The sequence below is a fragment of the Dromiciops gliroides genome, chromosome 1, assembly GCF_019393635.1.
Source record: "Dromiciops gliroides isolate mDroGli1 chromosome 1, mDroGli1.pri, whole genome shotgun sequence".
In the NCBI taxonomy this organism is placed as follows: domain Eukaryota; kingdom Metazoa; phylum Chordata; class Mammalia; order Microbiotheria; family Microbiotheriidae; genus Dromiciops; species Dromiciops gliroides.
Window position 1 is genome coordinate 303,446,852 of NC_057861.1, and position 22,886 is coordinate 303,469,737.

At 40.0% G+C, this 22,886-nt stretch overlaps 2 protein-coding genes across 2 annotated transcripts in view; both read right to left on the reverse strand.

Moving 5' to 3' along the window:
• The window catches only part of LOC122748670 (O-acyltransferase like protein-like), an 87,286-nt gene extending 64,934 nt beyond the window's left edge, over positions 1 to 22,352 (reverse strand). The window contains 3 exon segments of the mRNA XM_043994482.1: positions 16,184 to 16,338; positions 16,340 to 16,378; positions 22,320 to 22,352. Of these exon segments, the coding sequence (XP_043850417.1) occupies positions 16,184 to 16,338; positions 16,340 to 16,378; positions 22,320 to 22,352 (227 nt within the window).
• On the reverse strand, positions 10,049 to 10,360 carry LOC122734756 (cytochrome c, somatic-like). The gene has a single exon (XM_043975828.1). It carries the CDS (start codon positions 10,358 to 10,360, stop codon positions 10,049 to 10,051), a length of 312 nt encoding a protein of 103 aa, XP_043831763.1.
• Positions 22,353 to 22,886: the final 534 nt, after the last annotated feature.

The following is a 22,886-nucleotide window of genomic DNA, read 5'->3' on the forward strand; positions in this document are numbered from 1 at the left end:
GTTGGAATTCAAAATGGATCTCCTGATTCCAAATTCTGTGTTGTTGTCACTAAATCATAAAACTCCATTTCCTGTTTAAGGTGCATGGTTTATTATAGGCTGTTTGATTGTTTTGTTTTGTTTTGTTTTGGAGGGTTTGCCCAATGATGTAATTCTAGGTGCCACAGGGAGGTTTGGGTTATATTTGTTTCCTTTCTTATTATGGACTCCCTAGAGCAAAGTGTCCTTTCCTAGTTATCTCAATGATGTGCTTTTTATGGTGGTCACAAGAGACCTAGGGGCAGTTCTAAATTAAAATGGATGATGATGATAGGAGCAGCTAGGTGGCCCACTGGAAAAAGCATCAGCCCTGGATTCAGAAGGACCTGAGTTCAAATCTGGACTCAGACATTTGACACTTACTAGGTGTGTGACCCTGGGCAAGTCACTTAACCCTCATTGCCCCACCAAAAAAAAACACCACACAGCATAAAATGGATGATGATGATGAAGAAGAAGAAGAAGAAGAAGAAGAAGAAGAAGAAGAAGAGAAGGAGAAAGAACAAAAATCTGTGTTAATGATTAGAGGCACCTGCTATTTAAAGTAACATGCTGCTCATTGCAAGTTTTCATTTCCCAAAGATTAAAAACAATTCATTTCAATTATGTTGGACTAATGTTAACCACATTTCCTTTTCCACACAGAAATGTCGAGACGTTATCAGATATTGGTCTCTGAGATGGGATGAAAAAGAAATAAAAATCTTGACCAAAGAACCTTAAAATGCCAAAATGTGGTCATCTACCTGGAAAATCTGAGGCAACGACATCCTCAAAGAATGTCCAAGCAAGCAGGGAACTTAGACACCAGCTGATCCAACTCCCTCATCTGACAGATGGAGACACCTTAACCATTAATCAGTTTATTCAACATCACACAACTAATCTGAGGATTCATATAGTCTAGTGTTCCTTGCACTTTACCAAAATGGAGCAGCATAGAAGTAAGTCATTGAGAGATAGATAGAATATCAGTTTATAGACTAAATTTGAAACCAAATCTTTCTCCAAAGAGCTATTTATTTCATTTAACAAGGGCAGTGTGTGGGGCAGGGCAGCTAGGTGGCACAGTGGATAAAGTACTAGCCCTGGATTCAGGGGTACCTGAGTTCAAATCCAGCCTCAGACACTTGACACTTACTAGCTGTGTGACCCTGGACAAGTCACTTAACCCTCATTGCCCTGCCAAACACACACACACACGCACCCCAAAAAAACAAAAACAAAACAAGGGCAGTGTGGTGTAGCAGGAGTAGGAGTTTTGACTCACTGCTCTGCTACTAACTAGCCGTGCAACCTCAGACGAGTCACTTAATTTTTCTTGAGTGAGCATATCGGTTTCCTCACCTTTGAAATGAGGGAATTGAATTAGTTATTTCCAGTCGTATGATTATAGCACTGAACTTGAAGTCAGGAAAGGCCTCCGATGCATCTTGCCTCTAACACTTGCTAGCCATGTGATCATGGATGAGCAAATACATGAATCTGTTTCTTCATCTGTGAAATGGGGATAATAATACTCTTACAAGTTCGTTGCAAGGATCAAATGAAATAACATATGTGTAATGGGGCCTTGTAAACCTTAAACCTCTATATTAAGATCAGCTCTTATTATCCCAGACTATTGACAAATCCCTTTTATCCTACAGAAAAAGTGGCAAGGGGAGGCACTGCCTTCATGACCTTCTATTAGATTACAATCAACTTGAGGACAGGGACCCTGTTGTTTTTTCATCTTTATATTCCCAGGTCTAGCACAGCACCCTACAAATAAGTGTTTCATCATTTTTATTTATTTTTTTTTTTGGTGAGGCAATTGGGGTTAAGTGACTTGCTCAGGGTCACACAGCTAGTAAGTGTTAAGTGTCTGAGTCCGGATTTGAACTCAGGTCCTCCTGAATCCAGGGCCATTTAATTATATATATATATATATATATATATATATATATTTTTTTTTTTTTTTAGTGAGGCAATTGGAGTTAAGTGACTTGCCCAGGGTCACACAGCTAGTAAGTGTTAAGTGTCTGAGACCGCATTTGAACTCAGGTACTCCTGACTCCAGGGCTGGTGCTCTATCCACTGTGCCACCTAGCTGCCTGACCCCCCCCCTTTAATGATTTTTAATTGATATGATTGAATTCTTTTCCTCGCTAATTCTTTTTATCTATTGTTGACAACTTGACCCCCTCACCCTGCAGTGATTTCCTGCCTTGGCTCCATCACATTTACTTTGCCTTATAGGCTCCAGTTCTACTTCAGACTGGGGACCTCCTTCGGGCATAGAGAACCAAATTCAGAGCAGGGATTAATAAAGGATTTGACATGGTGATGAGGAATATTATATGAAAAGGGGGACACTTAGCAGGAGAGTGCACCAAACCTCAGACTCCCAAATGGATAGAATACCCTAACATATTCAGCATTGCAAATGACCATGTTGACCAAAATAACCTGTGGCTGCCATTTGATTCCTGTCCCAATTTGGGGCTCCATTATAAAGCTCCACTACCTTTACTTGGGAAGTGTGTGAGTACGGAAGACCACGATACCTAAATCATGCTCACGACTAGAGTCCAAAGCAATCCCTTCTGTTTGTACAGCAGTTCCCAATAATCAAAGCTATTGAACTGCCAGCTGGTGGCACAGAGAACAGAGAGCTGAGCCTGGAGTCAGGAAACCTTAGTCTGAATCCAGCCTTGAACATTTACTAGCAGTGTGATCCCTGGCAAGCCACTTAATTTCTGTCTGCCTCAGTTTCCTCAACTGTAAAATGGGGGTCATTATAGCAACCATCTCCCATGGCTGTTATGAGGATCAAATGCAATAATATTTGTAAAGTTCTCAGCACAGTGCCTGACACACAGAAGGCATTTAATAAATGCTCATCCTTTTCTTTTCAAAACATTTTCACATCTACCGCATCATTTTATTCTTGCTTCTGATGCTTGCTTGGCCACATGACCATGGATGGGCCAACATACAACATCTAGGAAACTGTTTCCCCATCTGTGAAATAGATATAATAATACTCTTATACAGATTAGATGAAATAATATATGTATAATGGGGACTTGTAAAAGGGCTTTGTAGGGGGTGGCTAGGTGGCGCAGTGGATAAAGCACCGGCCTTGGATTCAGGAGTACCTGAGTTCAAATCCGGCCTCAGACACTTGACACTTACTAGCTGTGTGACCCTGGGCAAGTCACTTAACCCCCATTGCCCTGCAAAAAAACCCCAAAACAAAACCAAAACCAAACAAACAAAAAAGTGCTTTGTAAACCTCAAAATTCTATATCAAGATTATAAGAATACATGTTCTTACAACCGACTTGTCTTCTGAAATGTTGGACTAAAACATCCTAAAATTGTCAAATCATTCAATTTAACAATTTATTAAGTATCTAAGTATTGAAGACACAAATATGGTAATCACTATCTAACATCAGACAGCACTGTGATTATCAGCTTTTCATTTATTTATTCAATAAGCATATATATGTGCAAAACTCTATGTCTGGCTTTGAGTACATGAAGAGAGAAACAAAAAAAATCCCTACCCTCAGGGAATTTACATTCTATTGGAAAGACACAGTGTTAACACAGAAAAGTAAACACAAATATAATAGGGATGGAAATTTGACCTGTTGTTTCTTGGTGTAGGTAACTCCCTGATGAGGAAACTCCCTCTACCAATTTAGGATAGGCACTTTTTTTTTTTTTTGCAACTTATCATCTTAAAGAGTCACCTAGAGCAGGGCCTCTTAAACTTTTCCACTTGAGACCCCTTTTTGCCCGAGAAATTTTTACACAACCCCAGGCATATCAGTATATAAAATAGGTATACATAACCTTTTACTGTTACCGAATTTTTCGAGGTTCCCACATTTAATTACATGACCCCATATGGAGTCTCGACCCACAGTTTAAGAAGCTTTGACCTAGAGCACTGAGAGGTTAAGTGACTTGTCCATTGTGCGTGAGAGGGAGGACTTGAACTTAATCTTGCTGGTTCCAAAGCCAGCTCTATCTGCTATGAAATACTACTGTTTGAGCCATTTGATCACAACTCTTTGTGACCCCATTTGAAGTTTTCTTGGCAAAGATACTGGAATGATTTGCTATTTCCTTCTCCAGCTCATTGTACAGATGAGGAACTGAGGCAAACAGGATTAAGTGACTTGCCCAAGGTCAGGCAGCTAGAAATTGTCTGAGACCAGATTTGAACTCGTGAAGATGAGTCTTCCTCACTCCAGGTCTGTGGACTGTGCCACCTGGTGGGCCCCCTGGGCAAGTCACTTAACTTGTTTGCCTCAGTTTCCTCGACTTTAAAATGGGTATAATAACAGCATCCACCTCTCAGGATTGTTGTGAGGATCAAACGAGATAGTAATCATAATGCGCTTAGCGCCTGCCCACACATAGCCCGTGCTTAATCAATGTTTGTTTCCTTCCTTTCTTTCACATTGCATTTGGGGAGCCTTGGTGCAAGAACTCCAAATTTATGCTCTCCTCTTCCTTACCTACACTCCTTCCTTGGAGAAAAGCATTATCTTAAGAAAGCAAAGCTCTAGGTGGCGCAGTGGATAAAGCACTGGCCCTGGATTCAGGAGGACCTGAGTTCATATCTGGCCTCAGACATTCGACACTTACTAGCTGTGTGACCCTGGGCAAGTCATTTAACCCTCATTGCCCTCCAAAAAAAAAGGAAAGCAAAGCTCCCTCCTAAAGCACTGGGGTCAAGATTTCCATAATGACCCCCTTGTCTCCTCACTGTTTCCTTCACTTTTAAACTTGAAAATCCTGTCCCGCTAGACAGGATGGTCAAGAACTACTCCAATCAGAGCTTAGTACAGTGCCTGGCACTGTAGACCAATTGATTAACCAGCCTAGGATCTGTTCCTTCAGTCTCTGCTCTGGCAGCTATGGTGAAGGTCCTCAGAGCAGGGCTTCTTCTAGGGTCATTCACAAACATGATGGGCTTTGTCACTGCCATTTTGTTGCTGTGTGTAGAACTCTGTGCTAGGCAAACATTGGGGAGCCAAAGAAGAATTAGACCTTAAGAGCCCTTTTCAGGCTATCCACATGAAAAGTTAAGTGACTTTGTGGATGGTTGAATTCTTTTGATAGAAGGCTATCTGAATCTGCACTGAGTTTCTTATTATGTCTAACCCAGGGCCAAATGCATAAATTTTTGTCCTAATGCAGCCCAGGAGACGGTTTTGGAGTACATAAATCTCACTGAGGGAGGAAAGAACTTGTAGCTGTGGCCCAAGCATCGCCAAATGAAGTTCCCACTCCCGCCCCTTCACTAAGTGCTACAGTAATGACACTGACTTGAAATGAAATGCTATCCACTTCATTCAAGGGGATGGTGGAGAAATACTGCCACTTCTTCATCCTCTGTGGAACTGGAAGTGGAAAGTCGAAACCCACAGATGATCCAGAAATGCTATCTCAGACAACGGTGTCAACTCTCTCCCTGAAAAACTTTAACAGATTGACTTGCATTTCACTTCCTCTCTTGGCTGTTGTTTCCATCTCTGAAATGAACAGTTGCTCAAATGAACTGGAGTTAGGCAGCAGGAGGGAAATCCAGTTAGACATAGAGGCTGAATAATATACAAGCTAGATAATGAGCCCTTAACAAATCCGGAGTTGTACTTGGATAGGAAGAGGAGGAAGGAGAATAGGAGGAAGCAGAGGAATGTAAAAGCTCTCCTATTAACCAGCTGTGTATAGTACTGGGCAAGGAACTCTGGGGGAGATGAAAGGAGAACCCATCTCTGGTTTGTCATTTATCACTTGTATGGCCTTCAGAGAGTCATTTCCTGCCTGGATTTCAGCTTCTTCATCTTGAAGATGAAGGGGGTTGGGAACGTTTCTGTACTGCGTACCCTTAGTGGCAGAGACACCACTACTAGGCCGGATCAAAGAAAGAGGATGAGGTCCTATAGAACAAAAATATATTTAGCAACTCTTTGTGGTGGCAAAGAACTGGAAACTAAGGGTAGTGCTCTTCAACTTGGGAATGGCTGAAAAAGTTATGGTATGATAATGTCATGGATTAGACTCTAAAAACAACAAAAGAGATAATTTCAGAGAAACCTGGGAAGATGTGTATGAACTTATGTAGAGTGAAGAGAGCAGAATAAGAATAATTTATCTGTAACGTAAATGTAAAAATGAAGAATTTTGAAAGACTTGAAGAACTGATCAGTGCGGTTTAGAGACCATGATTCCAGAATACTGATGATGAAGAATAAATGCTACCTACGTTTTGACAGAGAGGTGACTGCAGAATGAAGCACATTTTGGGACATAGCAGTTATAGGATTTGCTTTCTTAATTATACTTTTTACAAGAAATTTGTTTTAATTTCTTTTTTAAGTGGGTGGTAGGATGTATAATCTATGTCAAATTGCTTACTGTCTTAAGGAGAGGGGGAGGAAAAAGGAGAGAAGGAAAGAATTCGGAACTCAAAATTTAAGAAAACAAATGTTAAAATTGTTTTTACCTGTATTCACAGAAAAAAGTGGGTGGTATGTGGGAAGTAGAAAAATGCTTAGTTAGGGGCAGCAAGGTGGTGCAGTGGATAAAGCACTGCCCTGGGTTCAGGAGGATCTGAGTTCAAATCCAGCTTTAGACACTTGACACTAGCTGTGTGACCCTGGACAAGTCACTTAACCCTCACTGCCCTGCAAAAAAAAAATGCTTAGTAATTGAATAAATACAATTTAATTGAAAAATGAAAGATTATAGTTAGAAATAGAAATTATAGCCTAAAATCTAAAATAAAGGGGCTGTATTAAATGGCCTTTAAATCCTATCATTCTTCACAGTCTTTTTGCCCTTTATGAACCTCTGATCCAATGGGGAGATAAGACTAACACACAGAAGAAGACAGTTAAATAGCAATGAAAGGCAGTACCAAAGTGAATGATATGGTGAATACCACAGGAGTTCAGAGGCAGAGGAAGTCAACATGAGTTGGATAAGTCAGAAGAAGGCATGGAGGAAGTGAAACTTTAGCTAAACCTTCAATGCCAGGTTCTGACTAAGGGAATGGCACTCTTTAAGTGCTGTATTTCAAGACTTATGGTGAGGAAGGAGCATGGTGTGACTTTAAGAGATAGAGGCAAAAGTAGTAGGTTCCAGTTGAGAAGTGGGAGTACTGCATAAGCAGAATGGGCTAGGCTATGGGAAGCCCTATACATCAGGCTGTGGAGCATGGACTTAAAGAGGAGTCAGATGACTCTGGTTTGAAGTTGACATTAGTTTATTTCCTCTATTACCTCCAGTCCTTCACTGTAAAAGAGGAGGTCAGACTAGATTATTTAAAGCTACTTCCAGCCTATGACTTTGTCCTTTAGATTTGGGGAAGAAAACTTTTTTTTTCCTAAAAAGGGTCAGAATATACTAGAATGTTATTAACTGGAAGGCATCATCTACCTCGAGGCTTTCGTTTTTTAGATCCAGAAGATGAATCCCCCAGAATGCTGTGCCTAAAGTGCCAGCAACAGAGCCAGCTCTGGTCCCTAACTCCTAGTCTGTTGATCATTTTACCCCAACACAGAGCTTCAGTGATCACTTGAAATAGTTACAGGTTCTTAAATTTAAAGCTGAAAGGGACCTTAGTAATTCTCTACTCGGATCCTTTTGTTTTATAGAGAAGGAAACTGAAGCCCAGAGGTGAAGTGATTCAGTTCTTACAGAGGGTAATTACTGAAGGGTGGTGCTTTTTAGTTCAGGTAGGAGGGTTGGGTGTGGGAGGAAGAATCGGGGAGTTTAGTTTTGAGTTTAGTTGAGACCAGTGCAATTTGTAATGCGTGGCTTCTTATAGAGGGATGTTTTGGTTTTTTTTCTCGTTGGCACTGCCTTTCAGCTTCCCCTAAATAAACTGCAGCTGGACTCCTCCCCACCTTCTCTGCTTCCTTAGCTGAGTCCTTGGGATTTCAGTGAAATGATAACCCCCAAGGATCTTTCCTAAGTAGGGCCTCTTCCTTTCTTTGCACGTACTTTCTCCTCTGGTGCACTCAAATGCTCCTGTGCTTTCAATCATAAACTCCAAGCAGATAATTCCCAATTCTGTAACTCTTACCTCATTAGTTCCCTCGAGTTCTCTTCTTATTTCCAGTTGCTTGATGGATATGTCTTCTTTGGACTCAATAAGATCCAAAGAATTCTCACCATCCTTTTCCTCTAAACCTGCCATTCCTCTTGGGGCAAAAGAGCAGTGTGACTAAATGGGGGACAATGTTATAACAGAGGTTTGAAGGATCTAAGGTCCCTTCCAGCTCTCAATCCTAAATTATGAATCTCACGCTCCTCACAGCTGTGCTTCTGACTCTTTAGACTCCAATACCTTGCCTCAGCTGCAGTCTCACAGGGACCCTCCCTCAATGTCTGGGGCCTCCTAACCCTGGAACATGCATCCTTGTCAGTGGTCTTCTCATCTTGCAGTATACCACCTCTATGCTGGTCCCCTTCTTTTATTATTTAGTTCCTCCGGGTTCCTCTGTCTGGGGAGGAGAGATACTGCAGATTTGAGGTGATAAGGGACTATATTTGGCTGAGAGAGGTAATGGAAGCCCAGATAAAGAAAGTATTTTGGATTTTTGTCTTAAGGTGTTTTTTTTTTTAATTTTTACTTTCAGTTCCAAATTCTCTCCTTTCTTCCACCCTCCCCCAAGAAATACAATACCTGTTTTATATGCAAAACATTTCCACATTAACCATGCTGTGAAAAAAAGCAAGAAAAATAAAGAATGAGAAAAAAAAACATGCTTCCCACACTCAAGTCCATCAGTCCTCTATCTGGAGATAGATAGCATTTTTCATCATGTGTCTACAAAAGATACTTTGAAGGAACAATCAACACGACTTGGGAAATTGGAAATATAAGATGAAGAAGATTTATTCTCCAATATTCTTCTTCTTCTTTTTTTTTAAAGTATTCACAAGTGTTTAATTTCCAAATTCAGTCTTATGATCACATCATTTAGCAGATGAACTAATGGTACATCTTTACAGCTAAACATTCCAGTGAATATTAACACTACTATTCACATACTGTAGAACACGTCTGCAAACTTCAAATTCAATAGGTCTTAAAAAGTGAATCCAGGGGCAGCTAGGTGGCAAAGTGGATAGAGCACCAGCCTTGGATTCAGGACTACCTGAGTTCAAATCCGGCCTCAGACACTTAACCCTTACTGGCTGTGTGACCCTGGGCAAGTCGCTTAACCCCAATTGCCTCACTAAAAACAAAACAAAACAAAACAAAAAAAGTGAATCCTAAGGTTTGGCTGAGCTTCAAACGAAGCTCAGCAGAAGGTCCTAGCTCTAGCTGAACTCATCTGGACTTCTTCACAGTCCCAAAGGTCACTCACTGGGTGATGGGATGTTCTTTACTCAAGACTGTTATACAATAAAGTACTCTGAAGCCTTTCAGCAATCTGAAGGCAGAATTTAAATAAAATCTTTGTCATCAGACTGTTTATGCATAGAAAATTAAGGAATTTAAGTTGGAAATGCCTGGGCTTGTTTTGATTCAGTAGACCTTACCTTTGGACAGACTGGGGCACTTTTTCCAAAGGATAATCCCCCCTCCCCAAACATATTACAGGTAAAAGTCCTATGAAACAATTAAGTAGGCTTTCCCCACTGTTTAGTCAAAAGAAACCAGATTCAATTAAAACTTTGCAAGACAGAGGTGGAGCCCATTGCCCTTAATAAAAAAAAGTTGCCTAATCAAATCTTTTTAAAAGCATGATAGGTTGGTAGTGACAGAAAACAATCATTCTCATTTAAACACAAGCCTACCTAATCTACATAATTCCTTTATTAGGACTGCTGAGCAATGTTTTTAAGCAGACATTCATGATGAAAATTCCCAGGTTAATGAAACCAATTTAAATAGAGTCGTTTTGGTACATGTAAAAAAAAAAAAAAAAGGAAAGAGATCTCATATGCAGAGACCTCCGATTAGAATAAATAAGGCAGCAGATAGTTACTCATTGGTGGCCTGTTTAAGGTAGGCTATCAAATCGGCCCTCTCGGACTTCTTCATGCCGGCGAAGATCATCTTCGTCCCCAGGATGTACTTCTTGGGGTTTTCTAGGTAATCCATCAGCGTATCGTCATTCCAGGCGATGCCTTTGGTCTTGTTGGCGTCGGTGTAGAAGTCCTGGGCTTGGCCGATCTTGCGGCCGAAGAGTCCGCTCAGGTTGGGGCCGGTCTTGTGCTTGCCCCCCTTCTCCACGGTGTGGCACTGGGCACACTTCTGCACGAAGATTTTCTTGCCCTTCTCGATGTCCACCATGGTCAAGTCAGCTCAACCCGCAGTCACGCACGTTCGCGTTTTATCTCCAATATTATTCTTAAAGGTGCTCATATGTATGTATGAGGTTTTGTGTGGGGCTAACTGACTAATTATCCCATTAATATGGATAGGAATGTGGAAATGGAAAGCTAATTGGGCAAAAGGAAGATGATAAGTTAAGTTTCAGATATCTCAAGTTTGAGGTGAAAGTGAGCTATCTAACAAATGAACTATAACAGTCCAGGACTGTGGATGTAGATTTGAGAGTCATAAACATAGAGCTGATATTTGAAATAATGAAAGGGGCAGGAGGAATAACAGAGAAAGAGAGAGAAGGGAAGGGAGGGGGAGAGGAGGGGAGAGGAGGGGAGGAGAGGGAAGGCGAGGGGAGGAGAGAAAAGATGGAGGGAGGGAGAAAGACAGAGAAATGGAATAAGGGGTAACACAAATTTAGAATATAAACTTATTTGTAAAATGATCCAGAGCCTAGCCTTAGCATAGGCTCAAGGTAAAAAGAGAAAGAATTCTCATAGAGGATCAAGAAGAAAGAAACTAAAAAGTGGGAATAAGCCCCAAGAAAATTCAGTGCCACAGTACAACAAAAGTGAGGAGTCTCAAGGAAGAAAATGGGGGTGGTCTTTAGTATTGAGCATCACAGAGAGGTCAAGTGGAATAAGAACTGAAAAAAGGTAATGAAATTGACCCGGGGAAGGCCACTGAGGATCTCTGAGAGAGAAGAGAAGAGTGGAGGGAATGGAGACTAAATTGTAAGGGATTGAGGAAGAAGTGGGTGGTGAGGAAATGGAAACATCGAAATAGAGGCTTGTCAGTTACAGGAAGTGGAAAAATAGAAGGGTAACTTAGGGAACCAACAACATACAGAAGCATCGTTTCTTTTTTAAGGTGGGCAAGGCCTGACTACATCTGAAAGCAGAAGGGGGAGTGATGGAGAGGAAGAGATTGGAAAGTCACCCTCACACCTGAATTACCTTAATAGATTATTCAGTAGGTATACCTTCCTCCAGCTTGTCTCTGTCTCTATCTCTTTCACTGGAACAAGTCTAAACTTCTTTATTCATCTTTCTATCATCTAGCTTTACCCTACCTGTTCAATCTCATTTTCCTCTGTTCCCCCCATATATGTATATATATATATATATATATATATATATATATATATATATATATATACACACACACACAAATATATACACATACATGTGTGTATATATGTATATGTGTATATATGTATACATACACATATACATATTAATATATACACAGAGATATTCATATTCTTTATTAACCTGCTCACATGTTAAGCTTCCATGTATGTCTTTGCTGATGCAGTTTCCACTATCTGAAAAGCCCTCTTTTTCTCATTCATCTTATCCACCCTGATCCAACAACCAAAGCCCATCTCAAGTCTCACTTCCTCCTTTATAAGGCCCTTTCTGATTATTCCAGGCATCTATCCCTTCTCCTAAGTCTTAACTATGCTTAAATACTAGAGACACAGAGACAAGAATATTGTTCGATGAAGAACTGTGAATGACTTGACTATTCTCAACAATACAATGATCCAAGACAATCCCAAAGGACTATTGATGAAACATACTAATCCCCCTCCAAAGAAAGAGCTGATATCAATGGAACAGACTGAAGCATGCTATTTTTTTTTACTTTCTTTCATTTTTTTCTTTTAATCAAGTTTTCTTGTACATAATGACAAATATGGTAATGTTTTACATAATCACACATGTGTAACCCATATCTGATTGCTGCCTCAGGGAGGGGGAGGGAGAAAAAGAGGGATAAACATTGGAACCCCAAACTATAAATAAAAATGTTTTATTATTAAAAAAAAAGGAAAGAAAAAGTCGACAAGAGACAAGATTTGGTGACTAATTGAGTGTGGGGTATGAGGAATAAAGAGGAATTAAAAATGAAAAAATACTACAGAGCATTTTTTCCTATTTATGGTATTACTGTTTTTCTCCATCTAGGCAGGAAGGTGGTACAGTGGATAGAGCTCTGAGCCAAGAATCAGGAAGACCTGAGTTCAAATCTTGTCTCTGACACTTACTAGCTGTGGGACTCTGGACAAGTCACTTAACCTCTGGTTGCCTTAATTTCCTCAACTGTAAAAAAAAATGGGGAAAATAATAGCACCTACCTTGCAAGACTTTTATGAGGAACAAATGACATAATATTTGTAAAGTGCTTAACATAGTGCCTGGCACATAGTAGGCACTTAATAAAATTTGTTTCCTTCCTTTCTCACAAGATTCTACTTCTTATAGTCCAACCCCTAGAGCCCATCTCCAACCTGGACACATAAGGATAGGGATTGGACTTGTGAGTCCATTGAGGAGAGGGGGGAATGGAAATAAACATTTATATAGGGCCTACTATGTGCTAGACACTGTGCTAACTACTTTGCAAATATTCTCATTTAATCCTCACAAAAAACCTGAGGTAGGTGCTGTTATTATCCCCATTTGACATTTGAGGAAACTGAGGCAGACAGAAGTGAAGTGACTTGCCCATTGCTATGTGGAACTCCCAGGTGAGCAATCTCTCTGTACCAATAGAAACCAGCTCTCTCTCTCTCTCTCTCTCTCTCTCTCTCTCTCTCTCTCTCTCTCTCTCTCTCTCTCTCTCTTTCTCTCCAACTTAGAGAATTGTCTATTGCAGTGAGAATTTGTGACTTGCCCAGATCACACAGGCAGTATATATCATGCATAGGATTTGAACCCAGGTCCTCCTGGCTTCAAATCCAGCTCTTTATCCAGAGACATTAAATATGCTGATGTTGCACTAGCAACATTCCAGAGTGTACTCCAAACTAGGATTAAAATGTAATTAGGAGGGGCAGCTGGGTGGCGCAGTGGATGGAGCGCTGGCCCTGGAGTCAGGAGTACCTGAGTTCGGGTCCAGGCTCAGACACTTGACACTTGCTGGCTGTGTGACCCTGGGCAAGTCACTTAACCCCAATTGCCTCACTAAAAAAAAAAAAAGTAATTAGGAAATATTTAACAAAATAAATAAACACACAATAAAAATAGCATTATGGCTTGCATAATCCTTATGTATGGATTAATGGCCCCAGTTTCCATCTGAGTTTGACACCACTGCACTACACTGTATTTCTCTGGGCACATAACTAGGGATTTCTCAATAGATACCTTTTACTTTACTCATTTACTGATTGCCAACAGTAATCATTGCTTGTTGATTAGATTCACTTTTTTTTCTCTCCCTAAGAATGACTGTATTACTAGAAAAACCCATCTGAAAAGATGGAACAGAATCCCAAACCACGCTACAAAAAGACACCAAGGACAACTAGGTAGACCAGTGGATAAAGCATCGGCCCTGGATTCAGGAGGACCTGAGTTCAAATTCAGCCTCAGACACTTGACACTTACTAGCTGTGTGACCCTGGGCAAGCCACTTAACCCTCATTACCCCACCAAAAAAAAAAAAAAGACATACTGAGTTCAAGAGCAATCACCACTTAAACCAATACTGGCTGCTCTGTAAGAATGGAAATCAGTTCAGACATGCAGGGACCTAAATCTTATTCCCCATATAGCCAACTGACACAGTGATTCATTCTATTCATTTTGGGACCAAATACCTCTGGCCCTATTTTTAGCTTTGCAAAAGAAAACAAACCCCTCTCTTCCCCTCCCTTCTCTCCCTCCCCCTCCCTTCCCCACTTGACCACCAATGGTTGATTTTCAGAATCCTACACATAGTACAACCTTCTTGACATGACATTCAAGAAAATTGTTCATTAAATGAAATGGAACTAGAGACAAAAGCTTTGGGTCATCATTACATCAGCAGACATTGCTCTGAAATAGTTCTGGTCCAGCCTACTAATTTGGCTTTCAGTTTACCAGACTATTCCCAGTCAACAACAGATAACCCCATCAATTCAACAAATAGTCATTGAGATTACTTTGCTTATTGGAATTACTTCTTATATTTTTCTCGAATAACAATAGTTATCAGACAACTGGCAGAAAAGGCAACAGCTTCAAGTTACATCCTGTCATGAATAAGCCACTGTTGGTACTACTGAGTTTTCATGCATTGTTATTGTACGTTGAAATAAAGTATACCCTTATTGTTATTATTGTATGTTTATAATAATGTAGAACATGTTTTCTAAACATGAATAAACATGGAAATTATCATTTTAATTATTCTATATTAGAAAAGAATGAACTTTTTACACATACACACCTTGACTCTTTGTCTTAGCTCTGGGTTTGCCCTGATATCACAGTCAAATTTAATAAACATTTATTAAGTGCATATTATGTACAAGGTACTAGGATGGCCATCCATGTTGTCTACAAACACTGATGGACGACACTCCCAAGTGGAGTCAGGATAAGATTAAAATGAAAGTGGGAAAGATTTAACGTAAATAAATAAAAATTCAATAGGACATAGATAATGGTAATATCTGATTTTCTAAATTAATCTCCTGACTGCAGGGATCCTTAGGCACAGTTTAGTGGTCCCCATTTCTATTTGAGTTTGACCCCACTGGTCTACAGTGAGTATGAGGAGTAGGCCTGGAATGGAGGAGGAGTATTCTATAGGAAGATAGAATCAGGGCAGCTAGGTGGCACAGTGGATAAAGCACCAGCCCTGGATTCAAGAGGACCTGAGTTCAAATGCAGCCTCAGACACCTGACACTAGCTGTGTGACCCTGGGCAAGTCACTTAATCCTAATTGCCCTGCAAAAAATAAAAAAGCCCTTCTAGCTTTAAATCAATGATCCTATGATCTGCAAACTAACAAAATGGTCCTAGGAAGATAGAATCAATCAATCAATCCAACTGTCTTATTTTGCAGATGAGGGGACTGGGATGCAGAGAGAGAAGGTGACTTGACAAAAGTTATATAACTAATTAGTTGTAAAGCTGGTACTAGAACCGGGTTATCCTATCTCATGAAATCAAATCATCTTAGAGTTGGAAGGGACCTCACAGGCCATCTAGTCTAACCTATGCCCAGACAAGAATTTCCTTTATAATATCCCCTAACTAGTCATTCAACATTTACCTGAAGACCATGAATGAGGGAAAATCCATGACTTCTCAAGGCAACACATTCCACCTTTGGAAAGCTCCAATGGTTAGGAAGTCAATCAATCAATCACTCTAACCCTCTTCTTTTATAAATGAGGAAAGTGAGAACAGGATTCTAGTGCAAGTGGGGCAGCAGGTTTGTTTCCCCCTCTATTGACTGCCTTTGTTTTAGAAATTCTTAAATGTTAAAATAATAGTAACAATAATACATTTTTCTAGTGCTTTAACTTTTGCAAAGTATTTTGCATACATTATCTCCTGGCAGTTTTGCAGCAACCCTATTTAAGAGTTATTTTAGGGGGCAGCTAGGTGGCACAGTGGTTTAAGCACCAGTCCTGGATTCAAGAGGACCTGAGTTCAAATCCAGCCTCAGACACTTGACACTTACTAGTTGTGTGACCCTGGGCAAGTCACTTAATCCTCTTTGCCCCCCCCAAAAAGAGTTATTATAATGTTATTTTCATTTTATAGAAGAGAAAATTGAGGCTGAGAGAGCTTAAGTGACTTAGCCAGGATTATATAGTGAATAACGTCATAAGGCAGGAATTGAACCTGTATCCTGACTATACATCTCATACTCTCTCCTCTACATCATCCAGCATGACCAGCTGCACAGTCCTTGGCCTGCTTACATTTCAGTTTCTAAACTTAGCTACCTATAGCTGTTCTGTACCTTGCCCCTCGGCCCCTGCCAAAGCCTACTTACTTTTTATCGCATGAGCCTTGGGTACCACTGAATTCAGATCACAAAGGAACTCATCAGTGTCTTGAACGCATCTCAAAGAAAGGTTTCTTGCAGAAAAGGCATAAGACAAGCAAAGGAGCCAAAGTGCTAACAACCTGGACATCATCATTTTCCTTTTTTACCTGCCCAAATGGAGTGTTCTTCTTGGAGGTCAAACCCTATATTTATGGAACAGTGGCCTTAGACGGTATGTCAGAGGAAAATGTGATCCTTCTTTCTCTTAACTTGAGAAACAGGCTGCATTGTTTCCAACACCTGCAGAGTAGCCAAGATGAACAAAGCAGGAAAGGCAATTTACACACAACTTATTATTGTTGAATAGAATAGATCTCTGGGTTCATATGTTCTCCAGAGCACCTGGCTTCCATTAAAATTTCCATTTCATTTGGAAAAGTGTACTTTCCTTTAGGTGGAGAGCCTTGTGTTATATTCTGGGATTTTAAATATCCAAAGTATGTTCCACTTAAAATATTCGATGGCAAATCTCATTTTTTGCTCAAGAATGACCAAAAATTTAACTCAAAGGAGACAAATACTAAGGAAACAATTATTGGGTCTTTGCTGCATATTTGTATACATATAGTCTGTTGTGTCAAACTTTTCATAGAAATATATGTCCTAAAAAGGAAAATAATAAATGTTGGAGAAGCTGTGGAAAAATTGGAACACTAATGCATTGCTGGTGGAGCTGTGAACTGATCCAACCATTCTGGAGAGCAGTTTGGAACTATGCCTAAAAGGTTATGGGACTGTTCATATCCTTTAACCCAGTGGTACCACTGCTAGGTCTGTATCCCAAAGAGATTATAGAAAAGGGAAAAGGACCCATACGTACAGAAATATTTATAGCAGTTCTCTTTGTGGTGGCAAAGAATTGGAAATTGAGGGAATGTCCATCAATTGGGGAATGGCTAAACAAGTTGTGGCATATGAATGTAATGCAAATACTATTATGTTTTAAGAAACTATGAGCCATCAGAGGAAAAACTGGGACTTCAATGAAAAAGAGAACTTTCAGGCATTTGTGATGGAAAGACCTGAACTGAATAGAAAATTTGACTTTCAAATACAAGACCCTGGAGAATCATAAAAAGGCAAACAGGAAAAAGAAACCAGGAGGGACATTAAAAGGTTAAACTGTTTACATTCATACATGAGAAAATAAACTTCCAACTCATAAGAACTTTTCAGTAAGGAATACACAGAGGACATAGGTCTGAACTGAATATGAAGAGATGGTAATTGTAAAGCATTTATTTTTTGTGTATCCTTGTTCTTTGTGGAGCAAACAGGGTGGGTTGTCTTGTGTCTGGGGCCGGATTTGGGCTCTGGATCTCCTGAGCCCAGGGCTGGTGCTTTGTCCACTGTGCCACCTAGCTAACCCATAATGACATCTTTAAAATAGGGTTGAGGGGTAGGAGGAATAGACTGGAGGAGTGGGAAAGGGAGAGGTAGCTCACATGAAGAAAACAAGAAAAAAAGCTTGTGGAGGGGAGGGGAAGGGGGGAAGGAATGGGGGAGTGAGTGAACCTTACTATTATCAGAATTGTCTCAAAGAGGGAATAACATACATACTCAAGCGGGTATAGTAATATATTTTTGCCCTGAAGAAAAGTGGGAGGGGAAGGAGATGGGGGGGAGAAGAGGGGAAGGAGGGAAGGGAAGTTTGTGGGAGGGAGCTGCAAAAAGCAAAACACTTTCAAGGAAGGTGAAGATGTTCTGCATAACAGCACATGTATGACATATATTGAATTGCTTGATTTCATAGGGAAGGTTGAGGGAGGGAGGAAGAAAAATTTAGAAAACAGAATTAGCTCAAAGACCTTAACCTCATCAAAGTGGACTCAAGGAGGGAATAACACACACACACACACACACACATACAATTGGGGGGAGTAATCTATTTAACCCTACAGGAAAGTAGGAGGGAAAGAGGATAAAGAGGGAAGGGTTAAAGAAAGGAGAGTAGAGTGGGGGAGGGGGCAGTGAGTAGCAAAACACTTTTGAGGAGGAATAGGGCAAAATAAGATAGAAAATAGAGTAAATATCATTGGAAGGGAATAGGATGGAAGGAAATAGTTATGATGATTGACTACAATGTCAAAACATATGGTACCTACTCTGCTGGGCTATTGTGAAGAAAATTCTTTGTCAAGTTTAAGGTACTATATAAAAGTTACGATGAACAAGATGCTATCAGAAAAACCTGGAAAGACCCACATGAACTGAGGCAGAGAGAAATGTACTGTATACAAAATAACAGCAATAGTGTAAGATGATTTTCTGGGAAGCACGTGGGTATCTTCAGCAAGGCAATGATCCAATATAACTCTGAAAAACTTATGAAAATTTCAGTACACCTACAGAGAAAGAACTGATGGTATCTGAAAACAGACTGAAACACATTTCTTGTTTTGACAACTCCTTAATCTGAAGTTTTGTATTTATCTGTATTCTCTTACAACCTAGCTAATGTAGAGTTGTTTTCCATGACTACTCATGTATAATTTATATTGAATTGTTTGAGTTCTTGGAGTGGCAGTGGGAAGGGAGGGAGGAAGAGAAGTTGGAACACAAAGTTTTTTTTAAAATTGATGTCAAAATTTGCTTTTACATGTAATTTGGAAAATAAAATACTAACAAAAAGAAAAAGAAAGAAAGAAAGAAACAATGAGCTGGAGGATTTCAGAGAAACCTGGAAGGACTTACATAAACTGATGCTAACTGAGAGGAGCAGAACCAGGAGAACAATGTACACAATAACAGCAACATTGTGTGATGAACATCTGTGATAGACTTGGCTCTTCTCAGCAGTGCAATGATCCAAAATAATTTCAAAGAACTCATGATAATAAAGCACCGACCCTGAATTCAGGAGGACCTGAGTTCAAATCCGGCCTCAGACACTTGACACTAGCTGTGTGACCCTGGGCAAGTCACTTAACCCCCATTGCCCTGCAAAAAAAAGAAAGAAAAGAAAAGAAAAAGAAAGAAATAAACAAATAATAATAATAAAGAACTCATGATAGAAAATGTTCTCAACATCTAGAAAAAAGAACTGTACAGATTGAACCATACTGTTTCTACTTTGGGGCTGGTTTTTTTTTTTAATTGTTTTTTGAGGTTTTTTTCCCTTGTGCTCTGATTCTTCTTTCACAATATGACTAATGCAGAAAAAAAAAAGAAATTTATGTCCTTCGTTTCCTTGGGGAGTAATATGTTCTTGGATCAGATTTTTGGTAGACATGATTTTTTTTTGAAGATTCAGGTCAGAAAACTGGGTAATCTAAATTTTATTTTTTACCGAACTAGCTTGTTACAATCATGCTGTAATGATATGCCTACCCACCAATACACCTACCAGATTGGCTAAAATGATAGAAAAGGAAAGTAGCAAATGTTGGAGAGGAAGCAGAAAAACTGGGACACTAATCCATTTTTTGTGGAATTGTAAAATGATCTAACTATTTTGGAGAGAAATCTGGAATCATGCCCAAAGAGTAATTAAACTCCCTATACCCTTTGGCCCAGCAATACCACTACTAGCTCTATTTCTAAAGATGATGAAGGGAAAATGAAAAGAACCTATATTTCTAGAATGTTTATAGCAGTTCTTTTTGTGGTGGCAAAGAACTAGAAATGATAAGGATGCCCATCAACTGGGGAATGGCTGAATAAGTTGTGGTGCATGATTGTGATGAAACACTACTGCACTATAAGAAATGAAGGGCTCAATCATTTTAGAAAAACATGGAAAGACTTGCAGTTTCACATCTCTTTATTGTACTATGTTATATAAATGCTTATTTTATTCCATAAATTAAAAATAAAATTTTAAAAATCATGCTGTAGGAATAGTTCCAAATCTAAAAACATATAACATATACAAACATGGACTTTTGTTGTTGTTCCGTTTTTTCAGTCATATCCAACTTCTTTTGTCTTTTTCTTTTTTCTTTTTTTTTTTGTGGGCAATGAGAGTTAAGTGACTTGCCCAGGGTCACACAGCTAGTAAGTGTCAAGTGTCTGAGGTAAAATTTGAACTCAGGTCCTTCTGAATCCAGGGCCAGTGCCTTATCCACTGAACCACCTAGCTGCCCCCTTAACAACTTCTTTTGACCCCATTTGGAGTTTTCTGAGCCACTTAACTGCCCTAAACATGGACTTACAAAGTAGGAAAATTAGGGTATGATTATTCATAAATTCTAGAGTAGAAGGGCAACAAGGTGGCATAGTGGATAGAGTGCCAGGCCTGCAATAAGGAAGACTCATCTTCCTGAGTTCAAATCTGGCCTCAGACACTTACTAGCTGTGTGACACTGGGCAAGTCACTTAACCCAGTCTACCTCAGTTCCCCATCTGTAAAATGAGCTGGAGAAGGCAATGGAAAACCACTCCAGTATTTCTGCTAAGAAAACCCCAAATGCAGTCACAAGTTGGACACAACTGAAAAATGAGCAAATAACAAGAAGAGTCATAGAGCCGGATGGACCCATAGAGATCATCTACTTCAACCTTTCTAATGCCTAAATCTCCTTTATGAAAGTCCTGGATGTCATAAAGTCACAGATCTAGAAAGGATCTCAGAACCCATAGAATGCAACCCACTTATTTTACAGAAGAGGAAATTGAAGCCCAGGGAATTTAAGTGACTTGCCCAAGGTCATACAGGTAGTCATTTTTGGAGATGAGACATTCTTTCTATCATAAAATACTTCAGTATGTCATCTATCTCTTGCTTAAATTTCTACAGTGTCAGGCTTCAACTTTGGAAGAAGACTATTTCATTTTTGAAAAATCTAAATTCTAGACAGTTCTTGATTTGCCTACTCACGACCCAGTTGTTGATTATAAGTCTTCCTTTTGGAATGAAGAACAAATTTAATCCTTTTTTCATATGGGACCTAAAAAGGTTCTTTCTTCTTACCTGCTTATTCCTCACTGATGACAGGGGGAGGCTAAACCTCAGATTCACACTCCTAGACAAAAACCTAATTAAGCTAGTCTGGGACCAGGTTTCACTAGCAATCTGCCTTAAGCAACCTGACCAGTTCAGACCCGTCCTGACTCCTTATATATACTTCAAAACAAACACAGAAAGACAAAGTCTACTAGTCTTTGGAGATTCCCACTTTTCCAGAAACTCAAGAATGAGATATATTTCCCTTGGCAGAGGCGGGGAAGCAGCTTATTTAGATCACCAACATTTAACCTTTGCTGATTCTAGATTAGCCAAGATGGCTGCCTGAATTAAGACAAGCAGATCAGCTCCCCCCCCTCCCAAAGCCAGCAAAACATACACACACACACACACACACACACACACAAACCTAAAGATCACAGCAGGCCGACTAATGATGAAGAATTCCAATGAGAAAGTACAGTGAGCTACCTCTTCTGTTCCCAGAACTATGCAAAAAGTTAGCCAGATTCCCATAGGCAACAGGAAAGGGAACCCCCAGCAAAGTCACCACCAGTACAAACAACCAGGGGTGTGCTGGTAAATGTTTAACAACCTGCACTCCAGGAAAAATGTATGCTGGACACACTTTTAAGTTTAATCTCCATTGTTAACATTTTCTCCATCACTTTCTTAAGTTTAGACAGTCAACAAAACAGTAAATCAAGCCCTGCTTTGTAGCTTTGCCAGTTTCTGAGGTGTAAATGCTCACACTGAAAATTTAACAATTAGCTCAGCAAGCTTGAGTTGGCTCCAACATATCCCTGAAAACAAGCCAGCAGCTGCCCAGAAAGATCAGAGAAAGGATAGAGACACTGGTAGCCTGCAGGGCTCTGTATCTGGAGTCAGCAAGAGTTGAGGGCTTTCCCAGAAAGCGAGGTGGTTGAAAGCCCACACAGGGGACCTTGGAAGCCATCAGTAATGGCAATGACCAATGTGGGCTTGGTCCTCATTGTTGTTGTTCAGTCATGTCTGATTCTTTGTGGCTCCTTTTGGGGTTTTCTTGGCAAAGGTACTAGAGTGCTTTGTCATTTCTTTATCTGGCTCATTTTATACATGAGGAACTAAGGTAAACAGGGTTAAGTTACTTGCCCAGAGTCATACAGCTAGTAAGTGTCTGAGGTTAGATTTGAACTCACATCTTCCTGGCTCCAGGCCAGGTGCTGTCCCATGGGTTTGGTAGCCCTCAGAAGAGGAGACTCTAGCAAGGCTCTGAAGTCCCTAGCTTTATTTCTCCTGAGATGTCTTAGAAAGCCATGCAGATCCAGTGCTCTGAACATCAAATATCTATTTCTGGAGGTACTTACTCCCAGGCAGTAGGAGTTAACACAAGAACCCTGGTAACCTAGGCCAAGAATAATTAGCACCTGGGGCAGCTAAGTGGCACCATGGATAAAGCACCAGCTCTGGATTCAGGAGGACCTGAGTTCAAATCCAACCTGACACTTGACACTTACTAGCTGTGTGACCCTCGGCAAGTCACTTAACCCCAATTGCCTCACCAAAAAAAAAAAAAAGAAAGAATAAAAATAATTAACACCCACAATCCCACCCAAAATTGTGGCAGGGGGCAGGACCTGTCTCTGACACTAATCCTCAGTTCAGGAACTAAGACTTCAGAGATGAGTAAAACAAAGAAAATATCAACCACTATAAGGAACTATTGTAGATGCAGAGATATACCAAAAACCCAAATGAAAAGGTGA